The sequence below is a fragment of the Phalacrocorax aristotelis genome, chromosome 3 (assembly GCF_949628215.1).
Source record: "Phalacrocorax aristotelis chromosome 3, bGulAri2.1, whole genome shotgun sequence".
Taxonomy (NCBI): Eukaryota; Metazoa; Chordata; class Aves; order Suliformes; family Phalacrocoracidae; genus Phalacrocorax; species Phalacrocorax aristotelis.
Genome location: NC_134278.1, coordinates 111,732,602 through 111,754,717, shown reverse-complemented (window position 1 = coordinate 111,754,717; position 22,116 = coordinate 111,732,602). Strand labels below are relative to the sequence as shown.

General features: G+C 41.8%; 1 protein-coding gene across 3 annotated transcripts in view; it reads right to left on the bottom strand.

Moving 5' to 3' along the window:
* The window catches only part of TTC7A (tetratricopeptide repeat domain 7A), a 184,957-nt gene that overhangs the window by 115,133 nt on the left and 47,708 nt on the right, over window positions 1-22,116 (bottom strand). For all 3 annotated transcript variants that reach the window (XM_075089097.1, XM_075089096.1, XM_075089098.1), the window contains 2 exons: window positions 12,523-12,627; window positions 1,670-1,787 (listed from right to left, as the gene is read on the bottom strand). In XM_075089097.1, coding sequence (XP_074945198.1) covers window positions 1,670-1,787; window positions 12,523-12,627 — 223 coding nt within the window. The remainder of the gene's footprint in view (window positions 1-1,669; window positions 1,788-12,522; window positions 12,628-22,116) is intronic.

Genomic DNA, 22,116 nt, shown 5'->3' with positions numbered 1-22,116 from the left:
TGGAAATACACTCTTCAGATTTTCCTCAGATAACTGAGTGACTGGCCCTCTTGACTTAAAGGCTAGAGATATGAGGAGAAGGCAGATATTCCACTGTTTCACAACATAAATCAGATGCTAATCTAGAAAAAAATCCAGCAAAAAGGACACTTATTACAACATCTGAACCGATCTCCTGAAAACTCAGAGAAGACTTCTCTTCCAGAAAAGAAGTTTCCAACGTGCATTTTGCTGCACCAAAGTATTTTTAGAGTACAGCCCATGCCTCTACAACTCCGTTTGTTAGAAATCACCTTCTTTCCATGCTAAGGATAACAAATAGATCATAATGAGCAAACATAGAAATCCTGTCTCTGAAAACAGTTTCTAGGATTTTGTACAGCTTTAGGCACAGTTTAAAGAAAATCTAGGCAAAATGCCCTAAAAAGCTAGGTAGTTAAGCAGAACTGAATGGTTCATGAACTTAAAAAAAAAAATATATGTATGAGAAAGTTCAGGCTAGGAAGGACATACATTTCTTGACATGAACTTTCTAGAGGGAACTATTCTGAGGCAGAGAAATGGAGAACTGGAGAGAGCTACGGTGCCTGTTAGCCTCCCATGTTGGAAAGCAGTTCTGAGAACAGCTGATCAGATTTGACTGGTTGAAAACATACATCAACTTGCACTACTGAAGAGTGCAAGCCACTTCCTCATACACGTGCCTTGCAGAATTCTGGTGTAACTTGCAAGGCCAGCTTACTTCCATGATACTATACAGTCTTTTAGCGTTGTTTCAGGCTCATTTGCTGAAAGAAGTTGGAAGTTGGTTCATTTCTGTGGGACCCATCTGACAGAGAAGCTATTGCTTGCATGCAGACAAACTGATTGCTGCCAAATTGATTAGGAAATACACTAGGCTCAACCATTATTTAAAAAAAAAACACTATGGTAGAAGGCCTTCTACCTAAGTTAGAAGTCGAAGATACAAAGACCATTCCCACCTGTAAGCTTGATGAAGATCAGAGCTAGAACTCTCCCAAACACTAGGACTTCGAGCCCTTCTGGCTACCAAGCACCAAATCTACAGAACCCCATTATCCAACCATTCAAAACCCAAGCAAGCAGCATTAAAATAAAATACTTCTTACATTTAGTGGTCTATATCTAGTCAACATCCACATATACCAGTGAGGTAGATATTTTTATCTTGTTTACTTCTAAGCAGAGAAAGAAATTACATCACAGAGAGGTTGAATCTCTGTGGGGAATCAGTATCATGCCAGGAACTGAAGTCAGGCATTTCTGACTCCAGTTCTTGGACTGTATTTCTTTGTGATTTATGAGTGGGTGACAAAAATATGAAAATAGATGGAAAGTTTAACTTTTTGTTGTGTAAATAAGTAAAAGAAGTACATTACAAATATTCAAGGAAAGCACACCAAGCATTGTTGGCTACAGTCAGATTATCACCTGCTAAGTAATGATTTGCGTTTCTTCCTTTACCTAAAAAGTTCTCTTTTATTACCGCAGAAGAGCAAGTGATGGTCCCCATTTGTCTTGCAATCCAATTGTTTTTCATGTCCACTCAGCACTAAAAGCAGAGTTTCTAATAAATTTCTATTGCTTGCATGGAAGACTTTGAACAGCAGCTCTCCATACAACATACTTGACAAATAGGATAACTCACCATCGGTAGCTTGAAGACTATATGTCAGGCCCAGTGCCAGGTAACCCTTTGCTAGGGACTCTCCAGCATCCTCGCCCAGGTCTATCACCATTTTAGCAAAGATTTCTCCTTCTTCCAACTGAAAAAGAGGTAGGATGAGACTTACAGGCATTTCATCTATACTTGCTTCAGTAAGATTATGCCATTAAACTTATTGTTAAGTGATCTGAGAGCCACTCATATAACGACTTTCAGAGATCACAGTGAACACTCGTAGCAAGGAGGACGTAGAATATTAGATCAGCGGACGCCGGTGCCCATGCACAGTTTTGAGAAAAGTTTTGGTTTTGTTTTAAGCATCCACCCCAAACCATTTCCAGATGTTTAATGTTAATGAAGGACACTATCTTATTTTTATATTTCCCTTATATCCTGCAACCTTAAGCACAAACGCTAGACCACCTGACTATCCCAGCAGTACATTGAAAGGTCCAACAAATGTCTTCCTTTGAAGGAAGACTATCTAGTTTGCTGTATTATGTTTTTAAACCTTAGCAAATTTTACTTCCTTTTAAAATGTTACAAGAGTAAAACAAGAAAGCACTTCACTGCAGGCTGAGTTCAGCTACTGCTTGCAGTTCTGCTGCCACAGGAAGGAGGCAGCGAATTCAGGACACAAATTTTGATCTGAAATACCACACTACCGTAGCAGCTCATGCTGTACTAGACACATTTTACACCTTTTGCAAAGACACTATTTCCTTGAAAATGCATTTTATATTACAGTTCATAATGGAAAGAGGAAGCAGTAATGACCTCTCAGGATCAGCCTCCAAAATGGCAAAATACGTAAGTTGGTCTCTTCTACTACAGTACAGACTACCTCCCCCCAACCTTCCTTTCCAGCTGACCACACAAACCTAAGTCTAATGAAAATATAAAGCTTTAGTATCTTTAGAAAACAAGTTAATGATAACAAAAATTAATTTTAATATTACAGAATAGAGTGTTACTCATTTCTAACCTTATACTCTCATTAACATCACTCACCCATTATAAGTGGAAAAGACTATGACCTGTAGACTGCACATATCTAGAAAGGTGTAGGCTGGAGAGGTACAGGGAAAAGCTGTAAGTGATGCTTGAAAGACACAGAACCTACAGGAAGACCTCATTTCTGTACAAGGTAGTCTGCAGATCCTGTCAAACATAATCAGAGTCATCCCTAATGAAGAACCAGACAACATTACTTTGTCTGAAAAATCCTCCTTTTAGGAATTTTTATTACATGACAATTGACTTTCTGGGATGGTTTTTTTCTAAATTTGAAGAAATATATTTTTGTTTTAAATCCAACTGTTTTAGATGCAAATAATGCAGATTTAACTGAAACATGCTCTCTTAATAATCAGCTTTGTTGGACTACAGCACCTCACAGTTCCTTAACATCTAAAAGGAGTCACCGTAATGAACTAGAATCAAAACCAGCAGACCAGAAATTTCCCTTCTGTAGTGATTTGTTAATATGCTACCTATGAACAGAATCTACTTGACTTGATATACTATCCTGTCAACGGACCTCCTAGTTACATCACTTGAAGGCATTCAGGTGACAACGTTAACTAGCAGCTTCATAAACAAAGGAACTGGTATTTATCAGACAATATCAAACAAGAAAAAAATTTACTGTTAATGCGAGCATGAAGAAAGGCTAAAAACAGCAAGTGAAGAAACAGTCTCCATTGCTTGGGTCTTTCCCTCACTTGAATGGCTCCCTGAGGCTGTACAATTCAAACTAGATGTAGACCATCAGTTTCCAAATTTCTGAAACATCAGTCAGACCAACATATATTTTATCATCAAACTCTTCCCTGAAAGCACTATGAAAGCATTACAGTCTTGCTGATTACCTACTCAACTATGAATCTGGAAACTACTAACAGAAACAGGAATCCCTCCTTGGGGCAACCAACTAAATTGCAAGGACTGCCTTTAATGGCATAATCCAAAGTCTACTGAAAACACTGGAAATAGTCCTACTGACTTCAGTGATGCTCAGATAAGACCCTTTAAACTGATCACATCAGGAAGACTGATATTTGTTCCAGGAGATTTCTTAATCCTGTCAGTAGCCCTACTGACTTCCCTGCCACATCCTGAAGTGTGTTCTGGACCAAAGCCTAGGACAATGGAAGAAGAAAATGTCCCATGACTTGCCACAAAGTGAAAAAAACACCAAAAACCAACCAAACAACCACACAACCTGAAACAACAACAACAACAAACCACCCTTCCTGTGAAACAATAACTGAATTCTTCAGCTCTCAGGAACTTTTATATAAGAAAAAAATCTCTGCAGCTAGAAAATTAATTATGTACCTCTTTTGCCACCATAAACAGCTACATCCCCACTCCCTTTCTTCATTGTCTCTCCTCTTCTCCCCACACACACTTTTGTCCAAGAAGTCTCCATTAGATGAAGAAAAGAGCTATACAAGGAATTCTAATGACCAGCGAACAAGGGTAGGGGTGGGAATGCCATATTAAAAAAAAAAAGATTAAATGAAAGGTTTGAAATTGAAATGGAGAGATGTAAAATAGGAGAGAATTTTCTCCATTGTTTCTCTAAATGGTCACCTGATGGTGTTTCCAGTCTCTGACTGATGGCCTATGCTGCATAAATCAGCAGCACACCATTCAGCTTTCTTGCCTGCTAGTTATCCAGGGCCACCTGTGAGTGTCAGATTAACCTAATGAATAATTAGAAAGAAATGTTTTCAAAATGACTGAAAGAGCACTTCTAGCACAACGCTGTAAACTTTTATTCATACTAAACACTAATGGCACTTTGACCAGCCACAAAGATTCTCATGAATGCAAACTTGGGTCGGCTGAAGGCTGCTTTGAAAATAAGTGGCCTTGCAAACTCCAACACAGCTAATTCTGTTCATGAGAGCATTTACTTTTCCTTCTTAGAGCACTCAGCCACTTCTCCTACCAGCCCTGTTGTGGCTGCCATCTGCCCTCTCTTCTCCCATTCTCTTACTCTTCAATCATTCTAGGCAAGTGTGAAAAGCCAAACCTTTCACACACATCACCTACTGTGAAGTTTCAATTCTTCAGTGCATCAGTCTTGCTGACTGCCTAGTCAACTATGAATCTGGAAGCTACTAACTGAAAGAGGAATACCCACCTTGGAGCTGCTAACTGAATTGCAAGGACTACCAGACTGCAGTCTGGATGAAAACTCCCTCTCCATACACCTGAGGAAGGGACCAGTAGTGAGCCTGAGCCATGATCTGCCAGTAAAGCCGTGTCCATTGGGGTCCTTAAGCATATGAGATGTCTCCACTCTGTGCTGTAGTGATGGGAAAGACAGGGGGGAAGGCATCCAAATGAGGCATCAAACCCTCTAGAGTCCCACCAGATACAACCATTCCCAGATGCAGCTCCTGCATGCTGCCACATGACCTGAAGCAGCAGGAGCTGCTCCCTCTTTCTCCTCTTTCCATGTGGTGCCAGGTACATGAAGTCTCACCCTGTGGGACTCCCAGAAATTGTGAGCTTGAGGCACAAGAATTGAGCTAAGTGGCAGAAAGCTTATCAGGAGAATCAAGATGTCCATTCCTACTGCATAGCCAGGAGCCAGCCTCTATATGAAGGGAACCTAAATGATTCATTCATTTCAGAGGATTCCAATCTTAAGGTGATGAAACACTGCAGTGGAAGGGCAAGGATTATGGATCAAAACTTCTTGTTGCAACTTACAGGCCCTTGCTAGTAAGCTCTAAGCCACAGGATGCCACATGTCGTCCCCCACAGCAGGCATGGCACAGCATCACTTTATGATTAGGAAATGCAGCTCCCAACACCATAAAAAAGATATTTCTTTGGGCATCAAGAGTGCCAGTAACAGCTTAAATTCAGTTTCCTTAGAACCACTATTTGTTATTCTCTCAGAAGCAAGGGAAAAACAAAGTCTCAAAGCCACACAGATATACATCCAATTGGACCCTTACTATTCTTACATTCTTCTGCATACTTTGCACTGAATAGCTGGTGGAAAGAAGGGCAGCACCACAGGTTGCCGGGAGAGGTTCCCTGCCTCTGAGACCTGCATGGGAGAAAGCTCAGAAAGCAGGTGTGGGGAAAAAAAAAACCCAAAACAAAACAAAACAAAAACTAAAAGGAACTTTTTGTATTTTGAACTCAAGTGGTATAAACTGTCAGGAGGCACCTGGAAGGACTAGCTAGCCAACCTCTCCACCACACCAGAAACAAGCACCCAACCTGGCACCTGGAGAGACACAGGCTGCCAAACAGTGAGCTGACACTGATAAGATTGTAATACTGTGGGGTTGGGTGGTTTCCCCCCTCCCCCTTCCACACCCTCCATCATCTTTGATGGAAAAGGAACAGTTGTTAGTCGCATAACCCTGAGGGATGTTTTCCCTGAAACAGAGAGTGGCTGTTCCAGCCACCCTTGTTATTTGACCGCAGGTTTTGGTGTGTGCTCGAGCCAAGCCTGGGGGCACACTGAGAAAGGAGTGGGGAACAGCAGGTGCTGTCCCCTGGCCCGTCGCCACCCAGCTGGTTTCCAACTGCCACCCAGCTTGTTTTTAGAAAAACTCAAGCCCTACCCCACTGAATCAACACCCTCCAGGACTGTAAGCGGGAGCTGCAGTTCTCACCAGCACAGATTTAGAACAACTGAGGACAAGCAAATTGATGATGTACAGCAGCATGGAAACAGCACCTTACTGCACTGAAAAAGAGGATTGCCCAAGGGAGGAGGCAGAAAACACATCAAATGACACTGGATTTAGGACAGCAGACAAGGTTAGTGAATCAGGGGAGTCTGGACACCAGTGAGACCGAGTGATACCTAAGCATATAAGAGACCCGAATCTTATGCAAAGCATACCTATGCAAAGTTATGCACGATACGAACTAGTTGGATTGGTCTCTTCTTACTGTTTTCATTATATTAGGTTGTAGGTATAGAGACTAATTCAAAAAGGACAAAAAATTAAATACTGGGAAAAGAGAATGAGAAGAGGAAAAATGCATAGGAAGAAAACGGCCAGTAAAGAGTTTGTCCCACAGCTGTTTACAGCATACAAAGCAAATGATGTTACACGTCGGGAAAAAAAATCCTGTGCTTTCTATTGTTGATCTTGTCAGCATTTTCTCCACGTGTCACCAGTGCTAAGCCCACCAACTTACCCTGCATGTAAGCTCAGCCCCCAGCACTTAGGAATACTTGGGCCTTTCCTCCACTGTACAAGAGTGGCTTGTTCACAAGGGAGATGTATAGAAGGCAAAATTCTTGGTCATTTTTGATGTCTAGAACCCTTGGGATTGCCCAATAACAGTAGCTATGATGTAAGCAAGAATGTCTTCTAAAAGATGGAAGAAACGTCTAGCAGCTCCTTACCATTCACTGCTTTCTCAGTAGCCTCTCGCCCTAGCAATGTCGGTCCTCTAGAGTGTCCGCTCAGCAGGCAGAATAACTCCATTAATGGGACTAGATTTATCTTTCTATACTATTCATACTGCAGCAAGACCTAAGCATTTCCATGCGACTCCAGGGCTTCTAGGCGACTTGGTACAAGCACATGCACAGCATTTATTATCTATAGTGACAGGGTCAACAACAGACAGAAGGGGAGAGAAGTACTCCTGGATTAAGTGGTCTGTGAAAGCAATGAATGATAAGCTGTTACCTCAGAAGTATGCAGCTCTAAATCTACATCCTGCCAACCTCCCCCTCACAACACACCATGATGTACTGACTTCATGGTATGTCTTACTCACTTTTTATGACTCCATGCACGGTCTGGCCTGGCCCAACCCCACTCTCTTCTCCCTTTCCCTGACCGATGGCATGATCTCTGTCTTCCCAGCAAAGTGCTGGTGCAGAGCACTCCACCATGCTCACTAGGATCAGCAAGTTAAAAGAAATGAGGGAATTGTCTGAGCGGCACAGCACCATCTTGCTCTGCAGCTTTTGCCATGGGGTGAAGTCCCTCCAACAGCTCTTAATAGCTGATAATACTGGCATCATTTGGTGCTACACAACACCACTATTTCTGTTGTATCAACTATGGGACAATGAAAATAGTAAGAACATACCTCATGCCTTCCTACTGTCTGTCACACCAGACTCTTAGAAGATTCAAGTCTATTCTAGGACTATAGTTCATTTATCTCTTATGTGTATTTACAAAGTTTTCAACATGCATCCATTGAGACCAGTGAAGTAAAAGACTCAAGAAAGCATCATAATAACCCTAAATGCCTTTAAATAATACTCCTAAAATGGAGAAATTCAGTATTTAACTGGAGTTATAGCAGAAATTCTGGTTTTAGTATTTTCACAACACTTGCCTTAACAGGGTCCTGGAGAACCCAGATTAGTAGCGAAATTAACAGTACTGTACTACTAAAATATTAAAAATAACAACTCATGCTGCAACTCAAAGTCACTGCCAAAACAGGCAAGTGAGCATTCAGCTGAGGCCATGCCAGGGAAGGCTGAGTTAAACAGGAAATTGCAGCGAGCCTTTCAGTAAGTGGAACTCTGAATTTATACCGGACCAAGGCAGGACAACCTCAGTATGAACATATTCTTCTGCTGTAAGCTACATTAACTCTCCTATGAAAATTTAAAACAATACTCTGAACTCCAATAGTCAAAAACCTCATAGTACATTCTGGAAAGCTAAAAGACAGCTGGCTAAACACAAATGGGCTTTGTGTTCACTTGCTAGAATCATTCACATGTGAGTTCAGCAAACTGGTATGCTGAAACCCTGGCAAACTGGAAGGCGGGGCAGCATGACACCTCAAAAGGAATTCTGAGCCCACTACAAAGACATTTAAAACACCTGTGTAATACGCTAGATACAGTATAAGAGCTCTAACTTTGCTGAAAACTTTTGTATCTCATGAGCTTTGTTAAGTACAGGTCCAACTGCTTGTGGACCAGACAAGCATGGTCTATATATGTGCACCAGTTTTGGAGCTTTCCTGGTCCTCCAAGACAACTGGCATAAGCTTTAGAATTAATGAAGTATTGATTTACTGTTCACTCTGCATTGTTTTTTAGTTTGTGAAAACTTGTAATTCTGAAAAAGGAAACCAAAACATTGCTTATATCAGTTGTTCACTGCAGGTCCAGTCCTGAAAGCTAGTGGTTGATGGGGCAGATCATCTGCTGATGTAAGCCAGCATGATGCCAGTAATATGCCAGTGCAGTAATGCCAACTTAATCAGCTAATAATCTGGCCATACTGTCACAACAGAAGCTGGGGATGTTTAGTTCTTTTCCACATCAAGCCCTGTAACATATTGATTTGCATGGCACAGTATGAATGTGTGCATGTTTTCACTTGGATTTGTTCTGCATCGAGAGATTATTTCATAGATGTGATATGAGCATCCTCAATGTTGTAAATCACTATGGTACATTTCAACTAATTTTTTGTTTTCGCTGGTTCTTAAATTGCGCTGAGACACCATGTACAAAGCCAGCAAAATGAGTTAAGTGACCACTAGATTAATCAGGAAAGAAACTGTTTTGTGCTCCTCATGACACTCTGTAATTATCCAGCTGCATACATGTTTGGGGTTGGGTTTTTTTATTGCTCGTAACTGAAATAAGACTAAAGTATGCTTGTCCATGGACCATAAACAAACTGAGTACGATACTGCACCAAAAGCACATAGTAGACAGACGCAGGACACATAAATTAACTGTTTCATTTGGATAAATGGTGATCTGATTTCACCCTTTTCCTGCCTAGCCAGCAGTCAAGTACATAGATATATTTCCTAATTGGGAAAGTAATCATGTTTTATATGTTCTGAAAAGCAAGATATTTGAGTATTTGTAACTGTTAATATTTGTCCATTAGACTGTTCCCATGCCATGTCTATCCTCCTTTCTATTTATACTGGCATTGATCAGCTTGTTCACTTCCAGTTTAAATGATTCAATTCTGATTTGATTGCCATGTAATTTAAATGCAAATAATTAGTGTAAGGATGACATTTAGAAAAACAGCTCTGCTAAGCAGGAAGATCTTTATTAAGCACAGGAGTTTGCCAGTAATATCAGAAGCATCCCTTTGACTCTGAGAGGTGGGAACCTATCATTTCAGTTCTTTTAAAATGTGCTCTGATTTCCTTCGGACCCCCCTTCATTAAAACTCTTCTGTACTGTCAACAGGTTTGGCATCAGAGTAGAGCATAGGCCACTGAGTGAAAGGGAGAGGGGAGAGGACTATTTTTAACCTTGTTTTAGTTCAAAAGGTTGCACTCTAGATAACTGCAGTAAAATTACCCTCTCATGAAGTCATGTTTGTATCTCATACTGCACCCCAGTTCTGAGACAGAGTCTGACAGAAAACACTGAAAAGTGTTTCAGAAAATGAAAAAGTAGTTGATAGAGGAAACCAGCTTGTTTCTTCCTTCTTTTTCTTATTTTTTAGGTTTAGACTGTGCTTATCAGCTCCGCCACGTATGAGAAATCTGGAGATACCGGATTGCCACAATTATAACTGAATTACAGTCTCACCTTACTCTCTAAGTGTCCCTATAACAAGGTATCCTTTATATGCTATATGTGCTATCAGATCCAAAGAGGTGTTGGGGAAAGCATCAGTGACAAATCCTGACCCCACCCATTTCCTGGCATAGCAGCAACTTAAATGTGAAGTTATGAGACCAAATTGAATTCCTCATCCATCACAGTCAGCAGACTTTAATAGCATCATTTGAAATTTAGTCCGCAATACTGAGCGCTGCATAAACACCAGGGTAGCACATGAAAGAAAAAGGATTCTATGTCATTTCTTTTCTCATAGCACAGAAATCTTGTCCTTTCACCTCAACACACATCAGCGACCCAGTGTTTGGTAGACTGCCTCTGTTAAAACTTTATTGCTCCTGTTAAACATAAGAACATCCCAGGGATCTTAATTTTAGCACGGAGTGTCACAAAATGCAATTCACTGTATTTCAGTTTTGTCCAAAGGCTAGTTATGGCAGAGGTCACATGATAACAAGCATCAAGAGACCACAGCCTTCTTGAAGTCACTGATTTGTGTTTAGAAGTGGTCAAAGTCAGTCAAAGCATGTCTGAATGGACCATTCTGCTAATTGCCTTGCTGACTTCTCTCAGGATCCTGAACTTCACCACCTCATAGCCACTGCAGTCAAGACCGCCCCCAAACTTCGCATTCCCAAACAGTTCTTCCTTGTTTGTAAGCATCAGGTTCAACAGAGCATCTTCCCTTTTTGGCTTCATGGCTCCAGTGCCTTCCCCTTGTTGGATCCATGTTCACAGAGCAGGAAGGCAAAAGAATAGAAGATTTATTTGCAATATGGAGATCCCAAGTTTGTCTCCTATACTAAAATTCAGGCTCCTAGACAAAAATTAGCCTGATCTCAGAGAAAGGTTTTTCCTCATATTTAACACAACTGTTCTGTTGGGGTTTGATTTTTTTTCTTCTTGGCAATCATTGAGATAGTGGAATTGCCAGGGGAAGCTGTCAGGGTCTTGCAGTCCCTGACTACAGCGCCAAGTGAATGCAAGAATTTAGCCCATGAAGTTCCTCTAGCTTCAGAGACTATGAGTAAAAATATAGTTGCTGAAATTTTGGACTAATGATAAGTTGATCTTGCTTTGAAAACTTCGGTTACTAATAAGAGCATTCAACACAGTTGTAACACCTGGCTTTCATACTGTTTTAACATCTCTAAGAATGGGGAAAAAACTTATTTGCTTTATTAAAAAATAACATTCACTGTGAATGTTATTTTATATCACTGAATGGACTTTCAGCACTCAAAATTTAGATACTGAGCTAAGGGTACAAGAGAGTTAAAATGCTCTATATAGAGAGCTGAGGTAGGTTGTTGGGTAGTTCAGGAAGGATTCCCTCAAGGCCCTCAGACCTGAAAGATTTTTCCTAGAACAAGATACTTCCCTGTTTTTGCTGATTCACAGGTAAGTTTAACCATCATAGTTTGAACAGTATAGTTCATTCAAAAACACACATAACCAGATCTCCTTGCTGACAGTGGTGTAAACTGCTACAACTCAGTTAAGTTTAGCTGAATACCAACTTTTACCAGATAGGGATGTAGAGGATGGAGATGCAGGGGGTAGGGGTACACAGCAACTGCAAATCTAGCCCTTACAATTTTTCACCAAAATCTAGGCAGATTCTTGTAGTATTTTCTTTCATGCTTTCTCTCATTTTTGTTTTACTTATATTAGAAATTATAATCCTTCACTGACTGTAGAGACACCTTGTGGTGAGGGCAGGTGAAAACAGCAGGCTGCCATTCAATTAATTAAACCAAGCAGCAAAAGACTGACAGATGTTTCTGCTCCTTGGGATAATCAGAATTTCACAGGCACAGACTTCCACCCTGCTTCTGGGGCATACATTAACACACCCAGAACAGATAACAGAGGTCTACTGGACAACTCAGTCCTTTGTTCTTGAAGTTGCTGTGCCAGAGCTGTCTAACAGTCCACTTGTAATTATTAACTTTTGTCTTCCAGGGGCTACAAAAGTGGCTGATTCAACTCAACGCTCAGTTGAAGCAGCAGTCCCTACAATGGCTGCTATGGCTTTCCCCCTCCTTCTTTGTTTAATGTGCCAGCAAAATGCATTTCAGTGACTCACCACAAAATTTCTTCATTTCTTGCTTGGATTTTTTTTTTTTTTAAGAAAAAGGCATGGATGTGTGTATGATTTTTAACAGGTATTCCCTTTCTCCCCACTGCAACTACACTGTGACATTGTCACTGCAGCACCTGATCCATTACATAATAAGAATTGCATCAGCTTGCTTACCCAGTGCAGCGACCCAATGCAGACCTTGGCAGCCAGAAGAGGAACGGTGGGATCTGTAGGTCGCAGTTTAGCACACTCTTTGAGCACTGACACCGCATATGCTGACTGGAGGAGAAGGGGGAGAAAGGAGGAAGAAATAAAAAAGGCTGATTAGACAATGCTGTTACAGAGTCCAAGTAAGATATTTCAGTGAAACATACAAAGAAGTGCTACGAAGAATCACATGTCAGCAACAAGTTAGCAACTTTATTCCCACCTCCACACAAAGACACATGTGTCCACGCATGCGCACGGAAACACACTTCCCACGCTTGGAGGAAACATGCCAAAGAACCAGCCCTGGCTGTACACTTTACAAGAATCTTTTTTCCTTGGCCACTAACACACTGGCTATTTTAACTCTGCCTTCCCAATTCCCAAGAATTCTGCTACAGTTTTCCATGCACATGACCATCTTGCAGTAAGCCAGAAAAGACTATGAAGATCTTATCCTCCAGTACATCGACATTTTAGGCCAACTCTACTCAGAGAGGTTTGTGCAGCTAAAATGATCTGTTCTGTACATTGTTTTGTGTCTTTTCCAGTTCTAGAACATACAAGAATACAACTGTGATCCCACCATGCAAAAGCTGCAACAGGCAACTGCAGAGCAGAACACTGTTCAGCAGGTGGTCTGAGTAGCATATGTTAGAAAGGCCTCTTGCAGTCTTTCTGGTGTTTGGTTACTGTTAACAAGTGATATTTGTTAAGATTGCCTCTTGTGATACAATGTGTACTACAAACATTGCTTTTTACAGCACATATTCATGGCTGCCACATATCAGAAGGTTTAAAGGGGAATGAGGAAAGCTGTGGTCTGGGATGCTAGTGAGAAGGTCTGGTCAGCTGGTGAGGAGGTGACAGAAGTTGCCCTGCCACAGTTTCCTAGCCCATCCCACCTAGACCACAGTTTCTTTCACGTTTCCAGCCTTCCTCACTCCTGAACCTGGATCCCCCCCAAATTTTCTAATGCTTGAGCTCAAGGGGAAGTTTTCTTCTCTCAGAATTTCTCCTTACATGCCCCATTCCTCCCAAACTCTTTCACACAGTCCCAAGACACACACCGGTCTCTCACTCGGTTCCCTCTCAGAAGCACATTAAATAGTCATGGCCTTTCCATTACATAGGAGAGCAGCAACAGTAGCTTGCAAAGTCGAACTAACCACTGTTCCTACCAGGTCCTGGCCATCTCCTCCTGACCCTGATCCCCAGGGCCTGTCCCCACCAGAGCTCCTGCCAGCACAGGTGGCTGGTTCTGGCATCTGCTCCAGTCTCCTGCAGCTGGCAGCCCTGCACCACAACTTCACGCTCCTGCCGGTCATCAGCACTTCTCCCTCACACCACACCAAAGTGGGCTAGACCTGCCACCTCCTTTCTCCTCAGAACTGAAGGTCCACTTCTTGCTCAGGGATTAAAAAACCTGAGTAGGAATTTGCTTAGAAGGGAGCCTGGGAAGAGGAAAAAATACATGTACAGCAGCCCTGCCCATGCTAAGGCAAAGATGGGTTTCATAACCAAGACACGAGCTCCACAGTAGCAGAGAGCAAACCCTCCTGCTTAAAAAGCTGGGTACCTGTTAAGTTGTCAGAAGAAAAGTGACGGCATGCCCTACATTCTTCAGGTTGCTCCCACCTACCTAGGGCATCAGCTATCATCAATAAAAGTAAGGAAATATTTGCTATTTTATACAATTGCAAATGCAGTTTACCTAAAGCCAGAACAAAGCTTGTCTCAGAGCAAAGACAGGAATCAATAAACTTTGTCCTAGAGCTTAAACCATTACCTCACCCCTCTCAGAAACAAAGACTTGGGTAATTCAACCCTGAGGTACAGGAAGAAACACATCACTGCACTCTGCTGTCACAAGGTAACTAGCATCCCTCAGAATGAACCTCCCTGACACCTATTTGTTCCAAACAAGGAGCATCTCAGGTTTTAACGGCATCCTATTCCTCCTTCTCACAGAATGCTATCTGTGCTGCAGGCAGCTAGTATTCCCAGTAGCAATGCTCAACATGTTCAAAATGCAAGCGTAACCCCTAAGGGTCCTAGCCTGGCACATCATCTTCCTGCCCTCCTGCCTACATTCCAGCCCCACAGGTGCTTCCAGACAAGATAAACTCAAAGAGTAGAGCAGGACAGCATGCACCTTGCTGGTCAGTGTACCTGCAGCTGAACCCCCACCAACCTTAGTCATATCACCATGCAAAAGTGAACTGAAAAGGCCAAGTATGTAGAAGACTGTACTCTAGAGAAGACTCCAGAGCCCAGTGCTTTCAGAAACAGATGCAAAGTGAACCTGGTGGTGGTTTCTCAGCTCCCCATTGATAGCATGACTGCAGGGAAAGAAGGCACCTGGGACTTGGTGACAGGTGCCCCATACACCAGCACAGCCCAGAGCAGTGGGAGGCCTGTCTTAACTTTGGCCACAACTGTAGGACCTTCCAGGGTCTACACCAGAAGAGAAGTGATACAACCCAGCCCCTTGCCAGCAGCTCTTGAATCCCACACCTCTCTCCCCATCTGCAGCCTGTCCATTGGGTAAGGCTGGTCCTCGGGACAAGCCAACCCTGCAGCCTTCAATAGCTTCAAACCGCAGAGTGCTTCTCATGTCTGTCCTCAGTCTGTTTAGGAGGCAAAAGCAAAACAGTGACTACTGAACACCGCAAAGCAGAAAAGCCTACCCTGTGCCTACACCCAAACACCTCATGTGTGGAGTCACTTTATCGCATGCACTCAGGAAATTCTGAACATTCATTTACTGCGCAAGAGTGAGTTTCCACACTGCTTCTAAAACATTTACAAAGTTATGTTGCTTTTAAGCTTACAAAATTTGCAATTAAACATACGGAGCAGAAGCGGTTTTAGAAATGGGGCGGCCTGGAGCCTTTCTCCCTAGCTACATTTTAAAAATTCAAGAGATGTATATAATTTCATGTCGAAAACTTTACTCAGCAGAAGTTATATATAGATAATGAAAATGTTAGCCAAGGAATGACAGTAGAAAGAATATCCCACTCCCACAGTGACCTTACTCAAGGGACACTAGCATGACATAATATAAAGGTGTTTTAAAGATATTAGTTACAGACATTAATAAGAAGGGAACAAATATCATCCACTTAATATTCAATACAGATGCCATTGGTTTGTAAAAATATTTAATATGTAACAGTGTTTGTGTAACATTGAAATAATCTGATAATTAAAACGTACATATTCTTTCACTTAGTGTGGGTGGGTCAGGCAGCCATGCGCATTGTTTGCAAGATTCACTGAAAGGCAATAATAATTAGATTTATTGGTGAGGCATGTTTTGAGAAGAGCAGAGCTTGAGCTCCAAGTGAGTGCATGCTTCCTACTCACAATTCTGAGCTTCAGAGGGGCTCACATCAAAATTCAAGCCAGGGTTTAAGTTCTTTCTGTTTAGCCTGCTAATTCGTGGATTATGATTGCACTGGAACCAGTTCCCAAGGATTTCAGAAAACTAGGGACTTGCCTCTCGGTCTCATTTGGCCTCTCTCTGGGAAAAAGGCTTGTAAGTACCCCCAAACACACACAAACCCATTAAACAGACATGGTTTAAAGAAATGGCAAGCTTGCCAGCAGCTGTCTCATGGGGGTTTCAACTTTGTTTATGGGAGGTCTAATGCTGGAGTTCTCAGCCTTGGGAACATCATCAGGTTTAAGGAGATTCATGACCATCCTCCCTTTGTTATATCCAATCAAGCACAGAGCTCAAATAAGGTTATGGAGTGAAAACACGGCTTTAATGGCAATGTTCAGACATTTTAAAAAAAATGTGAACTGTGTAAGGAACTCAATAACTTAAATTACCTGGAGTTGGGCATCTCCATCCTTCACATACCAACAACTTTGTGGGGTTTTTTTTTTTGCAGTAGAGGTGGAGAAGGACATGGCATTACTGTTCCATATTTAAATCCAGTATCTATAGGAAGCTGGTTTTGTCATTTTTTCCCTCACCTAATTTGCTTGCATACAGTATTATTTTTTCTGCACAGTTCACAAACATCCTCCACAATAATTCATGAAAAGAAAATTAGGAGAGGCGGTTTCTGGGAAGTTGCAAGCAATACTGACAAATGGCTGCTTTTGATACGGACTTCTGAAAGAGCTCTGTGTACCACATCCAATATGGGAGGGGGGGAGGCACTTCTCAATCTGCAGTGAGAAATCACAAGGAAGCTACGGGGAAGGAGAAGGATGGAGAGGACACCTCCCCTTGAGTAATTACAGCAGCCATGGTTTTGAGTCCTATATGAGAGTGAAGAAAAACTATCCAAATACAACACACAATTCCCATTCCCCATTTACTAATTATACAATGAAGCATGCAGGCATGCTCCTCAAAGATGCTTGTGCATGAGCAGTACAGAATGAAGAATAGTTTACAGTTAATTCTCTTCCTTACTTTTCCAAGAGGCTCAAGAGATCCTGCCATCAATTACAGTAAATGCATAGATGCTGCCCAAATGCTGGTTTTCCTAGCTCACTCAATTTTCATTCTTTCCCCCTCCTCTTCTCTCCCACATACCAAAGCAATAAAAGAAGGACGTCAGAGATTCGTTTCATATTTATAAGATAAAGAAACCATAAATATAAGTAAAAGGAAGAAGAATTTCCAGACAGTAGATCATGCCTGGCAGACTTGACAACCATAAACAGTTGCTTTTCTCTTGCAAAGGTTCCAAAAACCTTTCTACTTTTTTGCTTCTTTGACAAGACTTTTCAAACAGAGGGAAAAATGCTCCTCAAGGTGGTAGTTTTGGTAGACAGCCTCACTCCCCATTCACCTTGCAGTTTAGTACACAGATGAATCTCCACAACTAGTACTGCTTTATTTCTAGCATCATCCTGTCTGATTTTTTTAAATTGCACTATCTCAAAGGGATTGTGGGGAAGGAGGGGAAATCTTTCATCATTATGCAAGAATTAGTATTCCCTGTATCCTGGGATTCACAGCCATTTAACTATAAATGACCTTGAACCGACACAGGAAGATGACAGAGCAAGCTGGCAATTGAGAACTCTGGAATTAGTTGTTTTGGTGTTAGCCTTCCACTGAATTTCTAGATTTCAGAGAATCTCTTAGCATAAGCATTTCTCTTTCTCATTTACTTCTCTCAACACAGGGACCAATCCTCCCCCTTTTCTTTTACCCCATATTTAGCAAATTAAAGCATTGAGTTAAGCAGTTTCAAATATTCACTTTTAAAAATATCTCTTAAATTCAAAGATCTATAAGCATAAATTTGTCCCTGCTAATGTGACAAATGCCCAACTTCACGCTTCCTGTCAAGAAAAGACAGTTAAGCCTGAAGGCAATTTTATAGCCCACCTAGGTATCCTGCTCAACAGTCAGGCATCTTTGGAATCTTCAATTTTAATTTTTTTTTTATTATCTACAGCACACAGGCACATCCCCTTCTAATCTTTCTTTTGCACCAAAGGAACCAAGCTATTGAATATGCCCTAGATAGCTGACCTTTGTAACAGGATCTTTCACCAATGAATGTTCAATATTTTAACTTTCATTCCCCAGCAATGCTATTTAAGGAGCCATCCGAGGCCTCTGATGCTCCCAAGGTTCCTGCCTGCAATACAAAGAGGAATGTACTTTTTTTAATGCCAGTTGCCTAGCAACCAGCCTAAGCTTTTGCAAGGAAACCAACAGGAACAGCCTAAATCATAAAATTCGTCTGCTGTTGCTGCAGAATTATGTATCAAATATATTTATAACTTTCCTTCTAACCTTCTGGAAAGCTGTATGTTGGCAGTACAGACATGGCTGAGTCAAACTTGAAGCTCCTTGAAGCTGTTAGAGACATCTGCTTTTGCTGCACTATTTAAATAAGAGGAAGTATTCCTTTTTTTAGGTGCCACAGATATGACTAGCTCAGACATTAGCTTGTCATTATTTTCCTATGACCAGGACATATAAGCACCTTGCAAAGGGATAAAAAAAATAATAATAAAAAAAAAAATCAAAGTTCATGTCTGCGTAAGACTGGTTTCAAAACCCTAAGAATGCTGCCAGCACAAGCCCTGGGCAGGGCTGCAGTATCTCCAACTGCTGAGCAGCCAAGGGGAGTGCAGTGACACTGCAAGATTGGCTCTGGGAAGAGCTGAATCCTACTCCCCCAGAAGAATAGCTGAATGACAGATGCCAAAAAGGATGTGATTATTACCCTATAACACCAGATACCTCCTGAAGTGTTATGTTAAGAAAACCGTTCAGGTAGACAAGCATGACTTTCTTCCTATCTGCCTTAAAGATGAACAAACATAAGGAATAAGAGCAGAGAGGAGCATTTTGTTTAGTTAAAAGCTGCTTTATCTGCCTGGTTTTGCAAGGTGCTGTGCTTGAGGCTTAAGACAGGCTGGCAGTAGGGGGGCTTATCTATATGGTAGCATCTACCAACTGTCAACCATTGCCCCTACCACACCCTCAGTACAGGCTAGCAGGGGCTGGGGAGGATCAGCAATGATGCAGTTGTATCTGAAATCATGCAATTGCTATCCTGAAGGCCAGCGCTGGGCTGATAGTGTTCTGTCAGTGCTGGTTGAGAGGGGGTGGACAGCTGTGTGCCAAGCACCCAAGCAACACATAACCACCCATCAGCAATCCCAGCACAAGGCCGGCTGAGCACAACCCTCACCTCCAGGTAACTGCCTCCAGCTCCACTGGGCTCTCACAGAGGCTCTTTCCCATAGCTCCTTCAATTACTCCTGAGCTCTTTTATGCATGTTTTGCTGCACTTCATCCCCTAAATGAGTGCAACGGGTGAGAGGTAAGAGCAGATTATCCTCTCCTAGCAGATGCTCCAAGACTTCCCTCAGCTGGCCTGAGACTCTGCCACTCCCCACACCTCCTCTCAAGAAACACATCTCCTAAAGCTTTTAATTCACTAACCATTGTGTGTTGTGGGGAGTTTTAGGGCAGAAACACTAAATATGAGCATGAAAATTATTTTATGCACTGCATACGCTAATAATAATAATAAACATCCACTGGACATGAGAGATCAGTGTAAGACTTCTGCAGGCTGAATGGCTCAATCAGGGTATTCAGCACTTTTAAGACTAAGTAGACTCAGTATTCACAGAATAATTTCCTTGAAGAATCGTCCCTTGCCATCCTCAGGAAAATGGCACATAACTGTCACTAAATGTAAATTTTGTCTCCTTGGCTGGTAGGTAGAAGAGAGGCACCAGTGTTGCTTCACATTGTTCAAGACATTATTTTATCAGTTTATCTTTCCCTTAAGCAGTATGACAGGTAAGATAGACACTCATGATGCAAATCTAGAAGGCTTTCTGAAGTACTGTCAATTTAAGCTACAGCCGAGTCCCACAATGTACTTCTGAGTCTCTACTCCCAGACAGCTCCAGTGACACTTTGCAGCACCAAGGCTGGGTCCCATGCGAGGATGTGGAAGGGGTCAGAAATCTGAACAGGGGAACATGTAACTGATCCAACTGGTCTGAGGCCAGGGAAATGCTCGCAAGTGCACAGGGAGGCTATTTCACATCCCTTGTGCCTGGCATGTATCATCTAGACATTATGACAATTTTGCCTCCAACTTCAGATATGTCAGTAGAGCTGCCCTAGTCTGCAGGAGTGCTATGTGCTGGTAATCTCCATGACTTCCAGTGGAAACTGTTTAGCTGAAAAGCATCAGCAGAGAACAAGTCTGCCCCAAACAGCTGTGTCTCTCTTCACTACTGTAAAGACTACAAAGTCTTCTCTACTCTGTAAGTAACAGTTTGGGGGAAAGAAGAACCATTCTGCTGAATACAGGTCACTTTTTTAAAATCTTGAGACTGCAACCTACTGCACTTGTTTTACTCTGGCAGCAGGACAGCAGCTCATCTCATTGCCTGAGGATTCTGGCAGATGGCATCTGGCATCATACCACTTGCCACTCAGACTCCAGCCTGTCTATGCATGGCAGCAGAGCCAGGGAGCTGCAATGCCCACTCAGCCTCTGGCTGTCATATTACCACATCATGACGGTTATTACCAGCAGAAGCAAGCTGAAGCAGCTGTGAAGAGTTCAGCATTCAGTTTTCCAGCACCAGTTCAGAAGAACAGGGGTGCTGCATTAGACTGATTTAAACCTTTCTCTCACCTATTCAGAACTGCATTTGGTGACACAGGGCATCTCACCATTCTCCTGCTACAGCAGGCATGCCTTTGCCATTGTCTAGGCTTTTCCCAGCATTTCAACTAAAATTGCCTACAAAAGTTTCAAATTTCACTGTGGAATTTAATCATTTAAATAAACATGCTTCTTTTGTTCAAAAAAAATAGACAGCTCAGTAAACATGAGTCCCCAAGAATGGGTTAAAAAACCCAAGCAGCCCACACCATCTTTCCCGTTATGCAAGTTGTTGAAAAGCACAGGAAAGTGAAATTGCTGTCACTCCATTATTTCCACCGCTTAAATGGATAGAAGACAGGAAGATTATGCTTCTCTGAGCTTTTTGATTCACTGTTTTACTAAGCCCTAAGGCCTCACTTGCTCTGTAAGAACTTACTGAAGTGATGCACCTATTTTTGTTAAGACACATGCTTTTTAAAATAATGCGTAAACTCAAGCATACATAACAGTAATGAGCCTAGGTGCCTGGCTTGACATTCAGACTGATCACTTGTGAAGAACAACAGTCACCATTTGGCAATTTTTTGGCTGGCAGATGAATACAATAGTTTGAAGTTCAACTTGATTGACTTAACCTGAAGATGATGAATATACAAAATAAAAGTAACACTAGTCAAATGCAGCATAGAATACAGGGCAAGATAGGATTTTACAGCACCTTTAAGGAGGTCAGAGTTTGCAAATCCTAAAAATGTCTTTTTTTAAAAGAGACCAAAGTTTCCAGCATTTACAGGTTGATAAAACCGTTCCTGTCATACCCAGAATTTATGAGCATGATTTGCTGTACTGCAGAACAAGTAACGCTGCAGGATATGAGATTTCATTACCAAGGAATGAGATCAGGAGTTGGCTGTGACTGAGACAGGTGAAACAGATCTTTTACCTATAAAAGCTCAAGTATACTCTGCATTCTGCAGTCTAGACAGACAACACTGTTTTCTCATCAGTTCTTTCTGCTACACTGGAGCACTTACTTTTAAATGAGCTCAGTCCTGCTACCAAGCTGTGAAGCAGTATAAAAATGTATGCCACATCTCCCATTAGCAAGATGACGCATTGCAGAGTACACAACATGAATCCTCAAGGAATACTTTGGGATTAGAAGTGAAATACTGCACAGATGGGATTGTTGGGAAAGGGAATTCCCTCTGCCCCATATAGGGCTCAGAACATCTAGAGCTTTTACATCAATAGACAATATCAGGCCATTTTACCATGTAAATATTTGAAGTACAGGCAAAAAGACATGACATACTTGAAAATCTGAAAAGATAGACAGTTAGAGAGATACAGATACTTGTGCTGCTCTTTTTTTCCTCCTAAGTATCAAATATTCAGTAACTTATAGGGAAGCTGAAAATGTATGCAA